Raw genomic sequence first — 25,561 nt, forward strand, 5'->3', positions numbered from 1 at the left:
ACACCAACCCCCTTGACACTCCACAGTCGAGGTCAGTGTCCGCCTAGAATGGATGTACCCTTTAATATCTTAACTTATTTTGAAAAATATGAATTTACATGGTTCCTAAACCCAAAAGTTTCACCCATTTTCTCCTGTCAATGCTCAAAATACATTTACAATTACAAATTCAGTTCATTATTTAGTGCTACAGGTATTTATAAAATAATTATAATAACCTTCTATTATAATAACCTGTATTTGTACTATACAGAGACAGAGATATGACATCTGTCTTTCCCAAATCAATTGGTGATACTATAATTATCATATTTTGCATTGTTTTATGTAGCCATTAATATTTGAAGGAAAAGGTCTTCAAACATTTGAAAATTATGAAAAAAAATATAATCCAGCCTAAATATTTGTTACTGATAGTTATTTTTGGCAAAGAATGGTAGGTGCTGTAAATTTTAACACTTAAATTATTCACTTATATAGTTTAGTAATCGTTTTAATTATTATTTAATTTAATAATACATTCCTGGACACTCCACTCAAAGTGCTTTGCAGGTAATGGGGACTCCCCTCCACCACCACCAATGTGCAGCATCCACCAGGTTGATGCGACGGCAGCCATAGTGCGGCAGAAAGCTCACCACACATCAGCTATCAGAGGAGAACAGAGTGATGAAGCCAATTCATAGCTGGTGATTATTAGGAGGCCATGAGTGGTAATGGCCAATGGGAAATCTGGTTACACCCCTACTCTTTTCGAGAAATACCCTGGGATTTTTAATGACTACAGAGAGTCAGGACCTTGGTTTTAGGTCTCATCTGAAGGACAGCGCCTTTTTACAGTATTGTGACCCTGTCACTTTACTGGGGCATTAGGACCCACATAGAGCGCAGAGTGAGCACCCTCTGCTGGCCCCACTAACACCTGTTCCAGCAGTAACCTTAGTGGTTCCCAGGAGGTCTCCCATCCAGGTACTGACCAGGTTCACACCTTAGCTTCAGTTGGTTGCAAGTTGTGAGTTGCAGGGTTATATGGCTGCTGGATATGTACAGTCAACAAAGATAAATATAGTCCCTTACAAGTGTCTTTGTTACGCTGGCCTTTATTGGTCTGTTGTGTCACATCCAGTTTTACACTACAGGTCTTTCTTTCCTTTTTTAGTTTAGATATTTATTTCATCACTTTCTTTAAGATTTTCATTTCTTTTCTTTGGGAGCTTTGTTCACAAAAAAAGCACTGCTTAAAGTACTGTAAAACTTGGGAACTGAGGTGTGTAAGGTAGCGAAGGTCTTGGTTGTAGCCTTGCTCGTAATTTTGCAATTGTGTGCTGTGGAAAAAATAAGTACACCTCCTTGCTTCAATAGCTGGTGTTGCCCCCTTCGGCAGAAACCACTTCTTTTAATTGTCTATCAGTCGCCTACATCGACATGGAGAAATTTCTGCCCACTCCTCCTTACAGAACTCTTTCAACTGTATGATGTTTTAGGGCTTTCTTGCATGTACTGCCTGCTTCAAGTCCCCTCACAGCATTTCTGTGTGGTTAAGATCTGGGCTTTTACTTGACCATTCCATAACCCTCCATTTCTTCTTTTTGAGCCATCTTTTGTGGATTTGCTTGACTGTTTTGGGTCATTCTCTTGTTGCAACTTACGGTTCAGCTTCAGCTTTTTGACAGATGGCGTCACATTCTCCTCAAGTAGTCTCTGGTACTTTTTATCTCTATAAAATGTGGAATTCATGGTTGACTCTATGGTGGCACACTGGCCTGGCCCTGAGGCGGAAAAGCAGCCCTAAACCAAAATGCTTCCACCACCATGCTTTACAGTTGGTATGAGGCTCTTCTGGTCAAAGGCATTTTCTGGTTTTCACCAAACATGACATCTGACATTGTGGCCAAACAGCTCTACCTTTGTCTTATCTGTCCAGAGCACATTGTTCCAATAGTCCTGATCTTTACCTAGATGTTGTCTGGCAAACTTCAGTCATGCATCTGTAGCTTTTTTGAGAGCAGAGGCTTCTTCCTTCCTGACCTCACATGTAAAGTTGTTCAGTCTCTTTCGGGTGATTAACTCATGCACTTTGACACTGACTGAGGCAAGACTTGCCTGTTAATCCCTTGATGTCATCCTGGGGTTCTTGGAGACTTCCTGCAGCATCTTTTGGTCAACTCTTAGGTTGAATTTGTTGGGTTGACCGGGCCTGGATAGATTGCCAGTGGTTTGAAATTTTCTCCATTTGTAGATGATCTTTCGGATAATTGAGTGATTGTCTACAAATTGCTTTTGATCCAATGGCATTTGATGCAATGATAAAGGTAGGGATGTACTAACTTTTTCCGCACAAGGAAATTGCATTTCTGTTGATTTAAATAGTACAGATGAGTGCAAAATGTAATTATTCAATGTTAATTTTTAAAATTAGATCACCTTTATCTATCAGTAGTGTTGAAATGACAATCAAATATCCTTTTGTCTGGAAGTGTAAAAAACGACAAACCTTGCATGGGGTGTACTTACTTTTTCACACCACTGTGTATTTGTGAGTAGTTATGTTGATCCACAGGCTTATAGAAAAATATATTTAACCACTTCTGTGGTGAGCCTAAACAGTGACTATAAATGAGTTAAATTAACCTCTGCATTTAATGTCCTATCATGTAGGCCTACACCTTTTTAGAATTTTAAATACTATATACTCCTTTTTATGTTTTTCTAAATGCATCTGTTTTCAGGTTGTTCCAAGTAATAGAACGTATAGATGACGCCCTGGCCCTACTAAACCTGGTATGATTACTGCATGATTATTCTGCTATTTTACATTATTGATGAAAAAAGGACAGACAGAACTGTTTAAAACCATGGAATATGGTATTTTGTAGCGTAATAGAAGAACCTCATTAAATCTGTGGACTTTGTGGATGATAGGCTTAAGTGTTTACATTTTAATTAAAAAATAAGGATTTCTAACTTTGTGAAAAAGGTTTATTTACCCTGTGTACCGTAGTAAAAAAAATCCTTCAAATAAAGAAATATGACTGAATAAGAAAATTCCAAGAATTACAGTAAACAGCCCTCTGTTGCAACTTGGTTTAAAATCATTGCTCCTATAGCTTTCTAAACAGATTGTATTATTTATTAATAATTAATAAAATGCAGAATCAGGAGGAAATGACACTGTTAAATTCTCATGGTAAGTGGGCTTAGTACTGCATGGGCCCACTGGTTAAATTCAATCAACTCATCAACAGTAACAATAAGAGAGAGGGGATCTAAAACATAGCATCTATCCCAGGTTCAATGTTCATTTTTAATCTTGTACTACAATGTAAGAAATGATATTGTTTAAGAATACAAGCGAAAATTCAAATTAAGAAGTTTGAAGTTAAACTGAAATGAAACCAGGAACTGTAGAATGCATGTACTGTATAATGAAAACCAAATTTTCAGCTCCTTAGTCCTCAAACTTTATATTTTGTTCTTTTTTCCTTTTTAGGCATGCATGATGTTAATTACCTTCCTTCCTTACACTGTAAGTATGATGGCAGAATGCACCACGATTGTGTCAGTCAGAATATATTTTCAAACTTGTATCTTCTTAGAACTTAAAAATGAAAATGTCCTGATTTCTCTGAAAAAAAAGTGTTTTTAATTTTTTGTTTTCTATGAAACATGAAACCATTATTTGATTTTACTAATTTAACATAATTAAATTGTAACCATAGTCCCAATTTATCTGACCATTTATTAAATCTCCATAACAAAATAAATTAATTGATGGTATCACAGAATCATGACATGAAGCAGCCCTTCCTGCTCATTAGTCACTGAATATTTCTTGGGAACAAAGATCTTTATGAAGGACTGGCTTTAGAGACTGAGCAGGTTTCTCTGAAAGGGGACTGCCAGTACATCTTAGGAGTCCGGAGAGGTTCTGCAAGCCAACATTGACAGATCACAGAAAAGCACACTACTAGTGAATGATATTCTAGCTCAGGACTATAGTTTGTTGCTTGGGGGTTGGCGTTAATCACAGTTGGTGTCAGAGTGGAATTTGTGCATACGCTGGTGGTCTGTCAAGCCTTCTGTCCAATTTATACTTCCCTTTCGCCCAAAGTTTGTGCTTGAGTGAACTAAGAAGGGTCGGGGGGTTAATGTGATGGAGCAAACGGAGGCTTAATTAAAGTTTCTTCCTTCGCTGCAGTAAATTGGACACACCTGCCTTGATTGACCGATTAGACTCCTGTGGAAAGGAATGGAATTCCACAGGCAGAAAAGGGGGGGATCAGGTGATTGACCCTGTACTTACTTGGGACATTCCTCAGAAGTAGCAGCAGGCACTATAACAGGAGTCAGATACAGAGGGCGAGGGCTGCGTCTAAGCTCCTGCAGTTCAGGGACGGAGAATGTATTAGTTGTATCCTGAAGTGTAGTGAGATTAGATAGCACAGGAGTGTTTTAGCAGTCTTAGGTTCAGTTCAGGTTTGAGAAGTTGGAAAGAACTAATGAAAACTTGCAATGATTTTGTCATGAGTTGAATGGTAAACAAAGATGGATTGACGGAGATAATTTCGTAGTTTCTCTAGTGTGTACTGTATTTCTGGATTAGTTTGAATTCTCTGTGGCCTTTATATTGTAGTAGATTAATAGTATTTATAGTAGCAACTGGACGCCAGAGGGTTAGGCGTGCCAATAGGTCATGGAAGAGATGTGGAACATGTATGTTCTAGTATAGGGAAGACTGGCCATGGAAGAGTGAGCCCCATTGAGTATGCCAGGGATCCCAGAGTAGAGATGAGACAGTATTCTTCCAGGTAAAGGGAAGATTGGCCATGGATGGGAGAGCCAGGTTGAGTGTGCCAGGGAATCCATGGAATGAGAGGAAAGAGTTATATTTTATAAGGAAGAAGAGAAATGGAGAATTCAGCAGTTCGTCAGGAATTTGTCTGTTCCAGCTCTCTCAGTGGAATAGAGGTCCGAAGAGTTGTTCCACGTGAGAAGAGGAGCTGAAGATCTTTTGTGGCTCGGAGGTTGACCTTCATCATACACTGTAATAATTAATTTAATGCGGTGTATGAGTGAATACATACAGGTTGTGCAGCAGACATTTCACTGCAGAAATGTTCCAACATGATCTGCAACAAGTAAGTTGTATTTGTCGGTAAACCTATATCAAAAGTGAGAGCAATAATTCTATTGGATTAAAAGAGATGTATTCAGAAGCCTGCTTGTTTACAATGTAATAGGGCTGTTTCACCTCACCGGAAGTTTGGTTGACTCTGAATTGCAGAATATGGTGCTGTGCTTACCTGGAAATGTTGTCTATTTTATTATGTTAATTGAAGGTTTTACAATAAAAATTCACTCATCAATGCAGATTATTTCAAAACCCAAAAACAGCATTATAGTTTCTCTTTAAATGAGCTGTGAACATCAAAATCAAGTAAGATACATGGGGAGCAACAACATTTGTCCTGTAATGTAAAGAACATAATCCTATTATCAGGTCTGGGTATAACGGAGTGCGTGTTTCGTTGCCTTGAAACATAAATTACCTTTATGTTATGATAATGGTAATAACACCTGACCCTAAGAGTGGCATTAGACTTTTGACTTTTGACATTTTGACATGAAACCACAGTCAGTGTTATAAATAGGAGGCCAAAATGGGTCCTCTTGATAAAACAGCACTGCCACATCTATAGAACTTAGATAATATAATGTAACATTGAAGCTGAAGCAAGGCCGACTCTGAGCATAGGGCATAGGCCCTGGGCAGGTGTCCCCCTGGCGGCAACTGCCAGAGGCTCCAAGGCCAGCAGGGGGCCTCCTCAATGTGCGACGCAATATATTTTTCTAATCGGGATGTTCAAATGTGACAAAAAAATTCACTACATTTGCTGTATCTGTTGCTTCCATGAATAATCCTTATGGAAGCCGAGTCAAAAAATGACCAATCATAATCAAGTGCATAATGCTTCTGAAGCATAGAAAAGAAGAGCGAAATAAGCGCTCTTGTATGCATTCAGTGTGGGCCGTCTGCTTAAAAATTGGTGTTACCTGGCCAAACAAAAACGTAAAAGTAAATGTACAGTACAAAAGACAGTTCAGCGGTTTTAAATAATCAACTTAAAATGCTTTGTTTTTTGTGATTTCTCCTGTATTTTATTTAAAGGAGGTATTGTGAGCTCAACCTGTAGCCCTTTCAATTGCAGTTGCTAAAGAAGTGCAGAAAGGAGCTTTTCGAAGCTCAAGTTATTTAAAACGTGCGCAAGGGCAAAAAATATCGGCAAATTTATTTATAGAGCGCTTTTTTATAAAACTACCCCATCTGTTCAACCTTTCTGATCTCACCTCTCTTGTTGTTGAGTGCACTTGTTTTTTTTTTATTTCTTACATATTTATTCCTACAGTTCCTCTCTACAAAGGTTTCAGTGCAGTACTTTGTATGTTATTATTTGGTCCTGTTTATTATTATTTATTGTTACTAATAATTGTATTTTTATTTATTACTTTCAATGTTAAAATTGTTATCTTTGTAAAATTTGAGCATGTGTTCTTAAAAGCTGCTTTATAAAAGTTTTCTAGATATAGAATTCATTTATTTAATTGTTCCAGATAGTAAAATAAATTTGGGGTGGTAACTGAAAGTAGTGTATGCACAAATCGTTATCTGGACGGACCCGTTTCCAAGATCTTGCTTTATTTGACTTATTTTCTATTGCAGTTTTCCTTGATGGCATCATTCCCAGAGAACCCTCTTGGGATTTTGCTGTTCTGTGGTTGTGCTATAGTGATTGGTTTGATACAGGTAAGACAGTTTTCATATCTTTGTTATCTTTGTCATTTTTGTTATTTGATACTATGAACCAGACAAACACATAAGATACCATAAGTGTTCTTAGTACTTTTTGCATCCTTTTAAGACAATTTACCATTATATGTGCACAAGCTTTTATAAACCTGTTCTTTTTTTCCCATAAATTAAATTATTCAGTAATGTACAACTGTGCATAATGATAATGTACAACTGCCTATGGTACAATAGAAGAAACATACAGATGAAGCCATTTAAAATGTGCAAGGTGTCAGGTGGCAGTAAAACTGCCAGGTGTCGCAGTGAATCCTTAAAGGTTTACAGCTGCCCATGGTTGTAAGATCTTATTTTAAAATCAAATCTTATTTTAACAATAAAAATTTAATGTTTATTAACCAACCCATTAGTGCTTACGGCACTATTCATACTGTACAGTATGCAAACTATACTACCGACAACCAATTTAATTTGATTTCGCCCAGCCCAGGATAAGTTAAGGTCACAATGTCACAATACTGTATAACACCTAACAGAATTAGTTTTAAATTGCGTTCCAAGTTTCCTCACCGTATATTTCACTCTGGTACCCTCTTTTGACTTCTAAAGATCAGGCTCTTTCCAACAGCAACTCCACTCACAATCCTCGCTCTCACAATGCTTCCACCATGCTGGTTTCCACCCAGATGTCTCCTTCCGGGGATTACTTATCCGGTTGCTGACATCAGTCACCTGCCTCTCATTAGGTAATTGGGGGTTAGGGCATTTCCTTTGGCAGTCATCTGATGTAGACTAGAGGCCACTTTACCATCATCTAGGCTTATATAAAAAAAAGGATGTTTTTTGAAAAATATCTGTTATCAGTGACCTGGCCCCGGATGATCTTACAGCATAGTCATTAGAAAACAGATTACTTTAGATTTTTATTATTAAAAATATATAATTAGTGGCATTAAAAAACATTATATTTTAAAGCAAATAAACTAATTTAAAAAGAGGGCAAGAGGGCAGTAGTGATTTGAATGACTTTCAAAAAATGACTGTACTGTTGTGTACTGTAAATTGCATTGTAGTTGATACAACTCCAATCAGTGTAGCAGTTCAGTGGTACCATACAAGAAGCCTAGGTTCAATTCCCGGCCAATGTGCAAATTGTTTCTTGGGGATAATAAAGACTTTCTCTAATGATAACGTATAACACATAATATGTATACCATATTGACATTTCTTTTAATTTTATATATCAAAGTATGTACATTATTGAACTAATAGTAGCAATTATATGGATGAACATGTGTAGTGTAGAGTTAATGTAGCAAATATCAACTGTAAGCAAACAACTGTTGACACCCTGGGGCTGTTTGACAAAGCAAGATTAGTTAGCCAATTATACAAAATATTTTGTCTGTTGTTAACACAATGTGTTTTTTTATTTTTATATACACATTCAAATAATTCATATTTTGTCATAATACAAGTTTAAGTAACAGTGTTACTTACAAATTATCTCATGAATATATAAAATTGTGTATTACTTTTATTATAAACATCTTTCCCTGCCCCCTGCTCAGAACATTGCTAGTTGAATTGAATAAATCATGGGATCTAATCATTGAAATCTAATGCCTCAATTGTACCAAAAATAAGGCGGGGGGGGCACTTTTACTCTGTCTCTGTGAAGTATGTGAATCATTCCATTCAGTAACTAGTGGCATCTCCTTGAACAGAAATTACTTCAACTAAATATTTCCTATTTCCTATAGCCCATTCTTCTTTACATAACTGCTTTAACATTATGACTTTTAAGGACTGTGAATTTGGGTCCTGCACTGAACTATGCTTCCAGTAACAATGCCCTTGGCCTCATCTTTGATAAATTAAATTAAATTAAATTAACTTGTTTTAGTAAGGATATCCCAGAAGCACCATCCAGCATAATAAATAAGAAAAACCTGTTGATAAATCTGGACAATTACAAACTATTAGTTACCAAGTTTAGTTTTAAACCTCACATGACAGTGTCACCTGAAAAATGTAAGACCTTACTTTAATCTGCAAGATGCTAAAAGGTTGACACATGCTTTTGTTTTCTCTTGATTAGACTATTGTAATTCACTTTTTACAGGACTATCACCAAAAAAATGAAAGATTGTTTTTGTTTGTTCAAAATGCTGCAGCCAGGGTACTAAAAGGAACTAGGAAGAGAGATCATACAGATGCAGCCATTCAAAACAAGCGGGCGATACCGAATTATTTTGCGGTGCGCTTTACGCAGTCTACCGCGAGTTACCGTATTCTCCTATAATACCGCAAGTAAAATAATAGTATCCAGAATTTCCACAAGGTGGAGCTAATAAAGCTCAGCCTCTCATGTTTGAGCTGTCGCCATCAAAGTCTTTAACGAAGATATTACTAATAGTATTAATAATGAATGACCTTGGACAAGCTGTAAACTCAAAGTATTGCCCTGGTCCACATTCTTTTTTTCATTGACCGTCTTTGTAAAAGTAACACCACAGCATTTCGCAATCACGCATTTGTTTCCAATCATGCAAAGTACAGTAATTTTTGAGAATCTCCTTTTCACCATGCCTTTCACATGATCATAAAACAGATTGATTTAGAAACATAAACATATTACTGTATGCAAACTGTACTGTATACAGTATGTATATGTATATATAATGTCTTAACTGTGCCCGTTTAAGTATTGAATATTTATATGGAATTTTACCACTGAAGGAAAATCTTAGTACCTGAGCATAAAAAGAATAGGAGCATACTGTAACGCGTGTGAAGGCCATAAACGATATTAATTTTGGAACATAAACAAACAGTATATGGCTGGTCTCGGTACTTTAATGAAAACATACACACCAGTATTCCATTTCTCCCTAAACATTTTAAGCATCGAAGTCTTTAACTAATGTGATACCGGAGTCAACAAGCATACTTTTAGAATTTGATTAAAAGGGAATATAATATGGAATCGCGTATCTAAAGAAATTAATAATGATATAATTATATTCATGTACCGCAACACAAGAATAGTACACGCTGTACATTGTCTGTTGATAATGTTTCTGTAGTGCTTTTTCAGCACTCTGCATGTGACCTTGCTGGTGGCGCTGTGGGTTAGGTTCCTGACTCCCACGTCACTCGCTGTGTGTTTGAATCCCGCTGGAGCCATGACTTTTTTTTAACAAACATTTCTTTGAAAAAATAAAACGTTTCCCTGGCTCAGAGATTAAATAAAACTTCACTCGCACCAAACAAATTGATATTTCTAAATATCACAACATGATCAAATTTAAGTCATTTTAATAACAATGAATAGTCACCTAGGCGTTACAATATAAACATTTATATTGATTTAAATCACGTTTAAATCGCCTTTATTTAAAACCCATAAATAAAGCTAATACTGTTTAGACTTTTAATTATTTAAAACTGTATTACAGCAGCACAATGCACAATGCAACGTAAATCGCTAACTTTGTCTTCTGCGTAATAATGTTCACCTCTCTGTCCAGCAAATTAACAATAGTAATAATAATGAACTTTATTGTATATGGCGCCTTTAAAGCTGGCTCCTCAAAGCGCTTTACAGGATAAAAACAATAACAACAATACTGTTAGGCTGGGCAAACGATTTTTTTTTTAAAAGAAATACAAAATGAGATATAATGATGTGTTCCGGCTTAGACATTAACGAAGAGCATAACATGTGGGCGGCCAGCGGGAGTGCTGGCTGTGACGAATTAAACCGGTTTCACAGGTATTTTCAAAGTAGAAGGGGGCGAGATTTCCAGCGAAAGACACCTCCCCCCCTCCAAAACCAAGGAAGTACAGTACTTACTTGTTAAGAAAGCTAGGCTCCTCAATGAAATCGCTTTAACATGCTAATGCGTTGGTGTAACAGTCCGGGCGTGGCAAGCTTCTAATGTCAACCCGACTATGGCGAAAGGAACCCTTCTTTCATTGGAAGACAATGAACATATTCTAGCCCTAAATGAATTAATAGCAAACATGGTTTACATAAAATAAATTTTTCCAAGAAAGTTTAGCCTTTGTCACTAATGAAACCACTAAATAGACATAAAAAAATCTTAAGATTTTTAAAATACATGACTTTGCTAAAATTTATTTAAAAATAAATATGATTACAAACGCCAGCGGAGAGAGAGAACAGGGGAGGGATATTGGTTTTGCATAAGGGACAGGGCTATGGAAATGAGGTCTATTTGGGAATGTGGCTGTTTGTGAATTATCGTTGTTGAGTATGGAGTGTTGAGGTATTGATTTTGTGTAATGCTTTATGTTGAAAATTGAGGTGAATTTTGTTTATGATAAAGAGGATAAACTGGGATTATCAACAAATTGTAAATACGATGTTTACATTGGCATTACTAATTTTTCACTTGAGTGTATGGAGGATTGTCAGCTGTCACTGAGAGCAGTTAATTAAATGTATTTTTTTATTCACAATCAGACAAATGCAACATAAATTGTTATCTTTATCTTTTAAGTATATTAATAAACTTTCAGCATAGCTTTCTCCCTGTTTAGATTTATTTTTCTTGGGATTTTGGGATCAAACGTGGAAAGATTAGATTAGTAATCGTTTTTATTTTTTAAATACATTTTAGAAAAGTATAATCTATACTAAAAAGCTGTATTTATTTAATACCACTCGATACTTATATTAATGGAGTTTACTTGATACTGTTTAAACTTTTAATTATTTTAAATTGAACTACAGCATTGTACACATGCTTAAAAGAGGAGAAAACGCAAGCCTTCTTCAGGTGTGAAGGTCTTCTGCTCAGAATGAAATGCTAAAATGTAATGTAGGCTCTGAATGGGTTCAGTTATGATTTGGGCTTGATTAAGATCGCTGCCTTTCATCCAAAATCCTGCTTGAATCCTTCTAAACTAAAAATTAGACACGAGAAGGGGCTCTGGTGAAATTTCTCTTTTTTTAATTTCTCTTTTTTCTTGGAAAAATATCTTACCCACTACAATCCGGGCACAGAAGGATTAAAAGAAGCCAGACAGGCAGGGGGAAGAGTGAGTTCTAAATAAAGAGGTATCCAGGTAACAGTGAAGGTAACAGCTGCAGACGTGGCCTACTTAGCCAGCCAGGGTTACCCTACTCTCCCGGAGGAGGCCCACCGGGAGATAGCACTCCAGGCGTTCCTCTGGGCCCTGGCTCCGACTGAGGTGCAGTGCCACATGATGCTGGCCGCGCCGGTCCTCTTGGAGCAGGCCCTGGCTTTGGCTGAGCAGGCTGATGCCGTATTCGAGGAGACTGGTGGGCACCAACGGAGGGGTGCATGGGGAATTGGATGGGGAGGAGGAGAAGCCCAGCGCGGAGATGCTGGGGGAGCGACGACTGCTGGTCATCTGCCACCGCTGTGGGGAGAGGGGACACATCGCACGGGAGTACCGGGCGCTGGAGCCCCGGGGACTCCGGAGGTCGTCCGGAAACAGGAGCGGGGTGGCCTAAAGAGGGGAAGGCCGCCCTTGAGCGACTCTACTTCCACTCCGGAAAGCCAGAAGGAGCGCTTCACGCCACCTGCTGCCGTGGGAAGGGTTGGCCACAGCCGGGGCTTATTTATTCCCTGCCTCATCGAGGGCAGACCCTGCCAGGCCCTCGTCGACACCGGTTTGACCATCACCCTGCTGCGGCCTGGTATCCCACCGGGCACCAAGGCAGCCAGACCCCCAGGGCGCTCACCGTGCACTTTGGGGCTGCGAGGTTGAAACACCCCTTCTATAGTACCTTGCCCCAGTCCGTGAGGACTGTATCCTGGGGTTGGACTGGTTGCAGCAGGTGGGTGGTAGCCTTGACTTGGCCCGGCAAGAGTTGGTGGGGCAGGGGGAACAAATCAGTTTCTGGGGTGTCCGGGGTGTGTGGGATGACCGGAGCGGGAAGCTGAGGTGGCAGTGGCGTGCATCGCCTGGGCCTGCCGAAGCCGCAGGTGTCGTGGCGAGCGTGCCAGAGCTGGCTCCCAGTACAGTGAGCTTGCCCCTACCCAGTCTGTACGGCACTCTGTGCACTGTGGGAGGCCTTGGAGGTGAGGGACGGGGTGCTGCGCCAAGGGTGGCAGGTGCCCTCCAGCGGTGAGGTCACTGCTTGGCAGCCTCTGGCTGGCCGTGCACTGCTTGGAGAACTGCCCCATGGAGCGACCGCAACACCACAAACTGACACCTGACCTCGCCACTGGAGGGTACCCGCAACCTCCGGCGCAGCACCCCATCCCTCACGCCCAAGTCAAGGCAACCACCCACCTGCTGCAACCAGTCCAATCCCAGGATACAGTCCACACGGACTGGGGAAAGGTAGAAGGGGTGTTTCACCCTCGCAGCCCCAAAGTACACGGTGAGTGCCCTGGGGGTCCGGCTGCCTCGGTGCCCGGCAGGACACCAGGCCGCAGCAAGGTGATGGTCGAACTGGTGTCAGCGAGGGCCTGGCAGGGTCTGCCCTCGGTGAGGCAGGGAAGGAATAAGCCAACTCTTTCCACAGCAGGCAGGGTGAAGCGCTCCTTGCTTAGAATAGCAATATTATGGACAATCAATTGACAATAAACATAGAAAAGCACATATTAAATTTGGGAAATTTGGTTTCAAAAGTCCTCATATCAACAATGCCTATACTGTGTTCCTCTACAGTATGCTAATCTGTTGTAGTGCATTCACCCCCCTCTTAGGCTGCGCAAACGATCTTTTAGATTTTTATAGAGAAATAGAGGCTGTACAGTATGGGTTACAATATAAACATTTACTGTCAACCTTTAAATCAACAATTGATTTAAAGACGATCTGTCAAAGGGCAATGAAACCTATTACTCGATTCTTATGGACTCCCAGTCCCGCCAGGGATTAAAAAATAACATGGAATCGCGTATCTAAAGAAATAACAGTATACAGTAACTATGTTCATGCACAAACAATAGCATGTTACATTATTAATTTGGGGGTCTCCTCTTGCCAGAAAGCGCTAAATTGCATTTTGCCTCAACACTCCATACTCAACAACGATAATTCACAAACAGCCAGAACATGTAACTACACATTCCCAAACATACCTAATTTCCATAGCCCCGCCCCTTATGCAATACCAACATCCCTCCTCTGTTCTCTCTCTCCCCTGGCGTTTGTAATCGTTTTTATTTTTAAATACATTTTAGCAAAGTCATGTATTTTAAAAATCTTAAGATTTCTTTATTTATGTCTTTATTTAGTGGTTTCATTAGTGACAGAGGGTAAACTTTCTTGGAAAAATGTCTTTTATGTAAACCATGTTTGCTATTAATTCATTTAGGGCTAGAATATGTTCATTGTCTTCCAATGAAAGAAGGGTTCCTTTCGCCATGGGTTGACATTAGAAGCTTGCCACGCCCGGACTGTTACACCAACACATTAGCATGTTAAAGCGATTTCATTGAGGAGCCTAGCTTTCTTAACTAGTAAGTACTGTACTTCCTTGGTTTTGGAGGGGGGGAGGTGTCTTTCGCTGGAAATCTCGCCCCCTTCTACTTTGAAAATACCTGTGAAACCGGTTTAATTCGTTACAGCCAGCACTCCCGCTGGCCGCCCACGTGTTATGCTCTTCGTTAATGTCTAAGCCGGAAATCATCATTATATCTCATTTTGTATTTCTTTAAAAAAAATCGTTTGCCCAGCCTAACAGTATTGTTGTTATTGTTTTTATCCTGTAAAGCGCTTTGAGGAGCCAGCTTTAAAGGCGCTATATACAATAAAGTTAATTATTATTACTATTGTTAATTTGCTGGACAGAGAGGTGAACATTATTACGCAGAAGACAAAGATAGCGATTTACGTTGCACTGTGCATTATACTGCTGTAATACAGTTTTAAATAATTAAAAGTCTAAACAGTATTAGCTTTATTTATGGGTTTTAAATAAAGGCGATTTAAATGCGATTTAAATCAATATAAATGTTTATATTGTAACGCCTAGGTGACTATTCATTGTTATTAAAATGACTTAAATTTGATCATGTTGTGATATTTAGAAATATCAATTTGTTTGGTGCGAGTGAAGTTTTATTTAATCTCTGAGCCAGGGAAACATTTTATTTTTTTCAAAGAAATGTTTGTTAAAAAAAAGTCATGGCTCCAGCGGGATTCGAACACACAGCGTGTGACGTGGGAGTCAGGAACCTAACCCACAGTGCCACCAGAGAGGTCACATGAGGACTGTTGAAAAAGCCCTACAAAGCATTATGTAACAATTCTTGTGTTGCGGTACATGAGTATAATTATATCGTTATTAATTTCTTTAGATACGCGATTCCATATTCTATTCCCTTTTAATCAAATTCTAAAAGTATGCTTGTTGACTCCGGTATCACGTTAGTTAAAGACTTTGATGCTTAAAATGTTTAGGGAGAAATGGAATGCTGGTGTGTATGTTTTCTTTAAGTTACCGAGACCAGCCATATACTGTATGTTTGTGTTCCAAAATTAATATCGTTTATGGCCTTCACACGCGTATGCTCCTATTCTTTTTATGCTCAGGTACTAAGATTTCCCTTCAGTGATAAAATTCCATATAAATATTCAATACTTAAACAGGCACAGTAAAGACATTTAAATCTTTCTACGACCGACCAACGCACCACGAGTGCCCCTGTCGGTCAACCAATCACGTACCGTGGTATTTTGCATCGTGACGTGCGAGGCCGTAGCCAATTACCTCCGGTACGTGTTTGTGTTGCGCACTTTGAATGGCTGCATCTGTATCACACCTGTTTTGGCATCATTACACTGGCTACATGTGTCAGTTAAGATAGATTTTAAAAATGTTTTTTTTTGGTTTCTAAATGGATTAGCACCATCATACAAGGTTTGGAACACGCTGCTACCACCTATACAAAAGGCAACTTCAGTGAGTAGTTTTAAGAAGCAGCTCAAAACACAGTTTTTTAAATGTATCTTTTAGATAATATTTGTTTTATTGCTTGTCGATTTTATTTTTTATTTTTTTCCCTTTTATGTTGAGATTTTATATTGACATTTTATTGCTTTTAATTATCTTTTACCTTTTTATTTTGCATCATTCCATTTTTTACTTGAATTCCGTGCTATTGCTCTTTATTTTTGTATTATTAACGACAACTAACTTAATCAGAATTTGGATTTATTACAGATTACTGAAAAAAAATGAAAAAAGATTAATGTGTGGTTCAGTTTTTCCACTGGTTTCTGTAGTGGCTTGATCAAAGCCAAAATTTGTTCATTAGCAACAGTATCTTAGTAGGAGGCAAGGGTCAAGGATAGGTCAATAGCATTTTTATTCGCTTTCGGGAACAGCAGCTGACATTCATCACCCAGAATAATTGTATTGTTCCCTGAAAGGATAATCTGACAGATAGGGCTGTTTAAGTATAATTAAAGATTTTTATATATCCAAATATCAGTACAAAATTTCAGAAGTGACATTTAAGCAGTTTTTATTATTTTATTCTATCATTACCATACCGACTCAGCACTCTACTCCTAGCAAATGTTAGCTGTATAACTACTGTAGACACTGATGTAGAACTGCACTAAAACACAAACTACATCCAAATCTATAAAACTGGTCTATATACAAAAATATTTACAAATTTATCATAGATAAAATAAGTCAAATGTTAACATCAGTAAACAGTGTACTCTCCTGAACTATAATTCAATTCAATTCAACTTTATTTGACATTATACTTACACAGGTGCATAGTATAGTGAAAAGTGTTTCTCATTAGTCACTCAAGTGCAGTATATAAATAGAACAGAAGATAAGACAATAAACAGTAACACAATAACAATAACAGTGTAATAACATAAACATGTAATCAAAACTGTACAAATACGCAAACAGAGAAAAGAAAACAACAGGACAGAAACAGTGCAAAAGTAATTCGGGGAACAGTGCAAAAATAGTACAGTGATTAATAAATATTACAACTAATACAGTTTAAGTACAATTTCTGCTTACATTCAGTTGTTGTGTATGTAGCGGTGTTGGAGTACAGTCATTGTGGGTACAGGAAGAAGTTAGGACAGATCATAGTATGATGGGAGGGAGTGGGGGCATCACCAGCTTGACGACTCTGGGGAAGAAGCTATTTTGGAGTCTAGCTGTATGCGACTGGAGTGACTGGAACCTTCTGCCAGATGGTAGGGGAACAAACAAGTTATGACTAGGGTGAGTGGGGTCAGACATAATTTTGGTGGCTTTTTTCAGACTTCTGGTGTTGTAGATTTCCTGGATGGATGGTAAGGCACTGCCGATGATGTGTTCGGCAGTTTTGACCACCTGCTGCAGTGCCTTACAATAGATGCTGTACAGTTGCCGTGCCAGACTGTGATGCAGCTGGTCAGTATACTCTCAACTGTACATCTGTAGAAGTTGGTGAGGATCTTTGGATGCAGGCGTATTTTCTTCAGCCTTTTCAGGAAGTACAGCCGCTGTTATATAAAGGCAAACTGACAAGCATTCAAAAGCATCTTGTGGATTGAGTGGTTCATGAACATTAAATTTAAACAGTTGGCTGCAATTCTAACTTTAATTTCAAATAAATATGAAACATGAACAAAGATTAGATAGCATTTTATTCATGTGTAAGAGGAATTTGATAAAGATTCAAGTACCACTCCCATTCCCATTAGCAGAAGCATCCATGATATAAGGATGCCAGCATTAACAGGGTAAGCTATCTTTCATTTTAATGGAATAAACTCTTTTAAGTGGTTACTCTGAGCCAGTCCAGGACCATCTGTACAATCCAACCAGAGATGTTCAAAAAAGGTCGTTATACATGCTCTAAGACCACATAGGCCTATCAATTTTCTGTCCATGTGTTTTCACTTTTATTCTTATCCCAATAAACAAAATTGTTTACAAGATTTGTTTGTGCTAAATAAAGACATTTTGCTAAATTAATTCTAAAACTAAATTGTTTTATTGTTTTTGCTGTTTTTATAGTCAATGCCATATGCATGTGTGCGTGCACACTTTGATCGCAGTTTGAAAGAATTAGAGGAAGATTTAGAATTATGTTTTCCATCACTTGTTTTCTCTTTAATTTACAAATTGTATACCAATTTCAATTGTACAGTCTTGTTGCTAGTGAGAGTTTCTGCAGTATGTTCTCAGAGGGTTGAGTGGGGGGCTCAACCCCCACTCAACCCAGTCATACCAACCATGCTGTAACTATACAGTCAACCTCAAGTTTCATTAACCTGCTTGCAGCAGGTTAAGAAGAGATATGTCGCTATGGTTACTCAACCAGATACAATTGGTCTTGCTTCAGAAACTGAAATCCAGATTTCTGTCAACACATTTATTAAAGTCATCTGGCTAACTGAATGATCTCTCTTTGTGAAGTGTTCATTAAGCGCTTTTAAGGTACCTTAGTACTAGGAATTACGCCCAGAACTAGGAAAGATGTCCTAAATAAGAGATAAAAAGTTTGTATATGTATACGTTTTTTTTTCATTGTGGCCCTAGGACGCAACCTTACAGAGATACAGTAGCAGTACAGTTATCTCTGTATGGTTGCATCCAAAGTTAAAGCATGTTTATGTTGTTACAGTGAAAAGCAGAGCTCACAAACTTTTTTGCTAGGACATACCTCCATAGTTTACATTAACATGTACTGTAAGTACATTTAAACATTTCCAAAATAACTACAGCAAGTAATGGAGTTAAAGAATTTGAAGTAGAAAATGTTTATGAAGAACATAGAATACTGTTATATACCTTATATTTTATTGTCAGCTAGCATTACCAGCTACATAAATATATTTATATTAATAAAATATAGTTAATGGTTTTTGGAAACATTATTGTATTTTTGTTATTTCTGTTTTCTGCTACCAAAATTTCCCTTTAGTTACAATGACTCCATATTAAATGGATTTAAAGAAGCAGTACAACTAACTAAATGACGCTACCATTTCACTAACATGCACCGCACCACAAGTGAAACCTATCGATCTTCTTTGGGAAGTGAAAAATTAAATTTGGCAAGCTGAATCATGCTGCAGTACAAAGTATTTAGCTTACCATGAACACAAGTTTTGATGCACATTTTGAATGGCTGCGTCTGTACAAAATTCAGATATGCAGTCAAATTGAATTTGTTCAATGTTTTGTAATGCTTTCCCTTGCTTATGTATGAGTCTTTTGTAGGTTCTCTCAAGTTGAAACATTGTAAAATGAGTTCTTGTCTTCTTCTGTAGAGACAATGTTTATAAATGTATTTCTTTTTACAAAGTAAGGATGAATATTGTTGGAATTTTGGGGATCCTGTTCAAGAATACATCAGGGATGAGTTGTGGGACAGATGACAAAATCCAGGCAAGACTTTAAAATAAGGAAATGCCTGTTTTTTGTTTTTGTTTTCTGTCCAAACCTATATTTTCTTCCCTCTTTCCCTTATAGGCTGGAATTGTTTTATATGGATTTAGTCAACCCTACCTGTTGATTGATCATATACAGATATCAGAAAACCAAAACTATTACAAATACCAGATCTTAAAGGTTATTTTAAGAGTCCCAGTGTTCTGCTTTTTAGCAGGGATTTTTGCTTTCATCTTTTTTCCTCTGGTAAGTACTATTGTCAACAAATTAGATACTGCATTTCAGAAACAAAACCTTTCCAGTCTGCAGCCAAAGAACATTGTCAGCTTTTAACAATGTACTACGTGTGCAGGACAAAAGCAGGAAAACTCACTGCATGGCACAATTTCTCCTCATAAGCTGTTTTGTAAGCTTGCCTGCACTTAGAATCAGTATTAGTCAGTACCGTTGAAGTATGAAAACACGTTGATTAACCTGGTAATGGCTGGAAAACATTGGTGCATTTTCCTTGCTTCACTTAAAATGTTTATTTTTATATCCAAAGTAACTAATTACATGATCATTGGGCATAAATTGTTGAACATGAAAAAAACATTTCATTTTTATCTCATTAGTTCTGGAGAAGAATGAAAGGCTCAACTAATTGTAATCAAGGCATAATCTGGTGTTTTTTAGCACATTACTGTTGACATCTTGTAAAAATACTCCAGGAAGCAGCATATTTGTCAAGTTCATGATGAGTTTGGCTGTTTTTCATCAGAGAATGCTTGAAATGTTTGCATGGTTTTCTCTTACAGGCATATATTCTCCTGGCATTGGTCATCTTCTATCCTTACCTTTCACAAACTTTAAAATGGTGTTGCAATAAAGCACTCGGTGAGTTATTGAAAATTCAGATTTTACTGTATGCATTAAATGTGATCAGAGTATTCTACAGGTGCATAACTGGCTGAAAAAGCACTATGATACAAACTTAAGTATATATTTAACAAATACTGAAAATTCAATATAAACCATTTGAGTACACCGTCTGGCATTTAATTCATATAGAATATTTCATGTTGCAGCTCTTAAGGATTAAGAATGAGGAATCAGACTCAAATTGATCTATTAGTTATTTTGCACAATTTTGTAATTTGTCCATCTCTTTATAAGATATGCGGTGAGATATACAGTGATGTAAAAAAAAAGTACTCCCTTTAAAGATTATATGGTTTTAAATGTCAAGACATATTTGACCTTCATCCACTCCTCACCAAGTCCTAACAGAAGATAAATGTAACATCATGTGAAAATAACACACACATTTTACTTTCTCATTATTTATTAGAAAAAACTAGCCAACATTCAGAAGCCAGAAATGTTTGTGTGAAAGAACAAGTGCACTTTTACTGCTTCCATATCAGTTAAGAAGATAATTAGCATAAGGTGCTGCTAGGCAAGTACACATGATTAGTTGATCATCAGGAAGTGGTTGCACCTGTACATAAAATCAGAAACTTTGTCAGTTTGGTCTGGTAGATTCAGGTTTGTGGTAACACATCATGCACACTCCAAGATCAGACTTTATGATGCTCCTAGAGATGGCAAAAAAAAAACCCTAACACTACATCCAGGGATCTACAGGCCTCTGTCAATATGGGTAACCATTAGAGTTCGAGATTGTACCATTCGGAAAAGACAGAATAAAAATGGCTACCTTTCCACGAAATCCAGGAGAAAACCCCTCCTCTCCAAAAAGAACATGGCTTCAGTTTGCAAAACAGCACCTGAATGAACCACTCGACTACTGTAACAATGTCCTCTGGACAGATGAGACCAAAGTGGAGTTATTTGGCCGTAATGTAAAATCAAACACTGCATATCACCACAAGATCCTCATACCAACCGTCAAGCATGGTGTTGGAGGGTTGATGATTGGGGCCTACTTTTCAGCTACCTTGGAAGCCTCACAATCATTTAATTGCTCTCTATACCAGCACATGCTAGAGGAAAAGGACAATCTAACAACTAAAGCTTAGCTATGATTGGATCATGCAACAGGACAGTGATCCAAACCACATCAAATCTTTAAAACGATGGCAGAAAAAGAAAAGAACTGGGATTTTAATAATAATAATGTTTCTTTATTAGCCCTATACAATTTCTTGCATTAGGAATTTGTCTTTTCGCATACCCCAGCTTTTCTCCATGGAGTCAGAGCGCAGGGTCAGCCATTGTATGGTGCCCCTGGAGCAATTAGGGTTAAGGGCCTTGCTCGGGGGCCCAACGGAGTAGAATTCCTCTGCCGGCCGCGGGATTTGAACCGGCAACCTTCCAGTCACAGGTGCAGATCCTTAGCCACGGAGCCACCGCTCCGCCCCCACTTTAGAATGGCCAAGTCAAAATCCAGACCTCAATGCCATTGTAGAAGGATGTTAAGAGAGCTATGCGTAAACAAATGCCCTCAAACATCACTAAGCTAAAGATTTTTTAAGGAGGATTGGTCCGGAATTCCTCCCAGGAATGTGAGAGCCAATGTGAGAGACTGAGAAACTCTTTCAGGGAATATTTACTTCATGTTATTACTGCTAAAGGGGGTTCCACACTTGACTGAATCGGGTGCACTTACTTTTTCACAGAAGGCTACTAAATGTTGGCTGACTTTTTTGTTGAATAAATGATAATGTAAAATTTGTGTCTTATAGTATGTGTCAGATGAGGTTAAATATACCTACTGTTAGGACTTGATGAAGGTCAGATGTCTTAATATGTAATACCATAGAATCGTAAGGGGTGTACTTTCTTTTACACATTAGTGTATTGTATAGTATCTATACAGTTCCTGAAAAAGAATTGGCTTGACTTGAATCCTAATATATCAATGCAGTTTAACTGATGGCTGAACTGTAATCATTGGAATATGTCTTTATTCTGTGAAATATATTAAATAGATGTAGTAAAATAAAAAGATATACAACTTAATTTGAATTAACAAGGGCAAACTGTATTTGTGTCAGCTTCTAATAAAGTATGCTTTGAAAATGTTAGGATCTCAAGTATAGAAGTATTTGTTCCTTCATAGTATAGTGGTATAGTATACATATGAGTGAATTCCACTCTCAAAATCACAAAATCCTTATTTGTTTTAAGATAAATAAAAACTCCTACAGTTATACGTAGCTAAGTGAATGTTTAGAAAAAGAGAACTGTTTAAAACACATCTTGCTTCTGACCATAAAATCTTTGTAAATTGTCTTTTCCCAGGCCAACAAGAGGAGCATAATGAAACTATGCTGTTGTACACTTACCACCCAAAAGAACCTCTCAGCAAAGAGCGAGTAGAAGCCTTTAGTGATGGAGTGTATGCTATTGTAGCCACTCTTTTAATTTTAGATATATGGTATGTTAATTAAGCATCAACTATTCATTTTAAGTGTTTAATTACCTATGCAATATTTTAGTTCAATTCCTATTATGTTTATTTGATGTGTCTAAGTCAGTAAGCCTTGGATTGGGTTTAGGAATATTAAAAAAGTTGGATGGCTTAACTGGAAATACTACTTCAGCTGTCATGTAGAATTTCATTCAAGCAGTAAAGTTTTTCATCTCTAGTTTAACCTTTTTTTCTCTCTGCCTCCACATTGTTTGATCCCAAATGTCTTGTGTTTGCAGTGAGGACAATGTGCCTGAACCCAGTGAGGTGAAGGAGAGATTTAACAACAGTTTGATTGAAGCTCTTCATGATTTTGGCCCTGAGTACCTGGCTTACTTTGGCTCCTTTGTGACTGTGGGTCTACTGTGGTTTGTCCACCATTCTTTGTTTCTGTATATAACCAAGACAACCAGGTTCATGGGCCTTCTCAACACCTTCTCTCTGGCTTTCATTGGGGGCCTGCCCTTAGCTTACCAGCTAACACATGAGTTTGAGGAAAAGTCCCATAATGAGCTGGAAGCCATCCAAATTAGCTGTGTTATCATCTTTTTTGCGGGCATTTTTCAGATGGCCATATGGGTCACTGCACTCTTCAATGAAAGGGAAACTCTGCACCCCTATGTGAGGTATGGAGGCAAAGAGCATGCTTTTATGTTTGCAAAACTCTCCCTCTATCCCTGTGTTTCCCTGAGCACTTTTTTTCTCACTTGTATCTTGAGTGAGTTCAGTACCCCAATCTTTCACCTCATGGAAATTATTGTGCCTTTTGCATTTCTTGCCCTCCGCATACTTGTCAGGATTGCCTTAGCACTATTAAAGTTAGTTTTTTGTCCATCCAAACCAATCCACAATTCTGTTGAGGAAGATGAAACCAGACTGCCTTTTAATGATGTGGTGTGTTAGATCAGGTTTTAAGGCTTAGGAGAAAAGGTGGAGACATGAATCTGTGGCCATCCCTTTCAATTATGGTACATTATTGATTTAAAAGAAATTTAGTCAGTGTTTTATTAGTTAGTGTGACTTACCCACATGCTTTTGTTATCTAAAGTGTAACTTTTTCAGCTGACTGTTGTAAGGCTACCTTTATGAAGGCAAGTAAAAAATGGTAACCTCTGACCTCTTTTCACTGGGGATCAAGTTATCTTAAAAGGAATCAATGTTCCATGTTATAAAAGAAGCTCCATCAGTATTGGGTAACTTTAACATAACTGACTCTGAGGTTCCACAGAGTCTTAAGGCTGCTAAACTCCTATAGATGATCAGGATCAAGTTATAATTAAAGAAATGAGGGATTTTATTTAATAGAATCCTAGCAAGGATATTTCATCTCTCTCTTAAAATGGAAGGAGTACCCATAGATTAAGTAATTATAGATGGAACACCGGTTTATAGAACTGAACTTAAAAATAAGTATTACTTATGTTACAGGTAAGAAGGTAACACTTTAAGAGACAGTCAACATAAATTAAGAAATGAATAGTCTTGTTTAACCTGCTTGAATTCTTTAAACAAGCACCAAGGATGGTAAATAAAAAGCATATGACATTGGATATTTGGAGAAAACATTTTGATAATGTCCCTCTGAAAGACAGCATGTTCTCTTAAGGAGCACAACTTCTAATTAGACAGATGTTAAATTAGGATCTGTGTAAGGCCTGTTTCTTTTCTTGAAATGTATAAATGATTTAGATTTTGATATAATTAGGAAAGTAGTTGAACTACTGCAGATGTGACACAACTACATATCACATGGATAGCTGGAAGCTACACAAAAGGGATCTGCATTATATGTGTATTCTTTGATGTGCTAATGAAGACAATATGAAAAAGCAGTAATAAAATTAAACAAAACTGCATGGGTAGGTAGTAACACATTTGAAAGTGAAATGCAGGGTTTTACAGTGCGCTAGTAAGATTATCACCCCTGATCAAACCAAAGCATCCAAGTACCACCTACAAGTCATCTCATACGAACCACAGAAAATCTCATTGACCAACATGAGCACGCCTGCACACACTCACATACACATATAATAAATATTATAATAATAAACTTTATTTGATATAGCACCTTTAAAGGTGGCTTCTCAAAGCGCTTTACAGAATGACAACAGGAACAACAACAATTAAAAATAAACAATAAAAAAGCACCATTTCAGTGAGAGGGGTGAACCTGTTTAATTGAGCAAAGCAGATGTGAATTCATATCACGCTTTCCTGTGCTCACAAGATTGCCCGTGTTCCAAAACCATGCACATTCTCCTACCTCCCGATTTGCTGAAGATAACTTTTTTTAAATACAATTGGTCACTTACGTTTGTAGCACCCATTTGTATGCTTTCCTGTGCTCATAAGATTGGCATTGTTCTAAAATCACGCACATTCTCCTACCTCCCTATTTGCTGGAGGTAACTTTTTTTAAAATACAATTGGCCGCTTTCGTTCGTAGCACGCATTCCTATACAATGGTATATAATTACATTGTAGCCCTTGTGTCCACTCAAGTATTAGCGCACACTGTATCGTAGTACGTGGGCTGCGTATTTGACACAAACTAATTTTATTAAAATAGAAAATATGAAAACCCATCCCAATTTTTCAGTGCACAAAACAAATTTCCAGGGTCATCTGGCATACCACCTGGGTACTATTATTGGTACCATAGTTTGAGAACCCCAGATCTAGAATATTGGGTTTGGTTTTGGTCACCATATCACAAGAAGGATATCATAGCCATGGAAAACAGTTCAAAGAAGATCAACAAGAATGAGTCCTGATCTCAGGGGATTGTCATATACAAAGAGGTTAAGAGAGAGAAATCTCTGCAATCTACAATAAAGGTGATTTGATTGACATTTAACTTTTAAGGCATATAAATAAGATTAATCCAGGGAATTATCTCATAAATAGTAGGTAAAACACAGGGTAACAAGTGAAAACTAAAATGAATATGTTTAGG

The 25,561-nt window shown here is 37.7% G+C and overlaps 1 protein-coding gene across 2 annotated transcripts in view; it reads left to right on the forward strand.

Moving 5' to 3' along the window:
* tmem175 (transmembrane protein 175) overlaps positions 1-24,892 on the forward strand; it is a 33,521-nt gene extending 8,629 nt beyond the window's left edge. Inside the window, exons 4-12 of one of the 2 annotated variants that reach the window (XM_088629485.1) lie at positions 2,730-2,781; positions 3,491-3,526; positions 6,722-6,805; positions 7,437-7,554; positions 15,655-15,725; positions 19,269-19,433; positions 19,985-20,063; positions 22,434-22,569; positions 22,842-24,892. In XM_088629485.1, coding sequence (XP_088485611.1) covers positions 2,730-2,781; positions 3,491-3,526; positions 6,722-6,805; positions 7,437-7,554; positions 15,655-15,725; positions 19,269-19,433; positions 19,985-20,063; positions 22,434-22,569; positions 22,842-23,505 — 1,405 coding nt within the window. In that variant the 3' untranslated portion in view covers positions 23,506-24,892. The remainder of the gene's footprint in view (positions 1-2,729; positions 2,782-3,490; positions 3,527-6,721; positions 6,806-7,436; positions 7,555-15,654; positions 15,726-19,268; positions 19,434-19,984; positions 20,064-22,433; positions 22,570-22,841) is intronic. The other variant, XM_088629484.1, reaches the window with a different exon arrangement.
* Positions 24,893-25,561: the final 669 nt, after the last annotated feature.

The sequence above is a fragment of the Lepisosteus platostomus genome, chromosome 4 (genome assembly GCF_059453375.1).
Source record: "Lepisosteus platostomus isolate fLepPlt1 chromosome 4, fLepPlt1.hap1, whole genome shotgun sequence".
Lineage (NCBI taxonomy): Eukaryota > Metazoa > Chordata > Actinopteri > Semionotiformes > Lepisosteidae > Lepisosteus > Lepisosteus platostomus.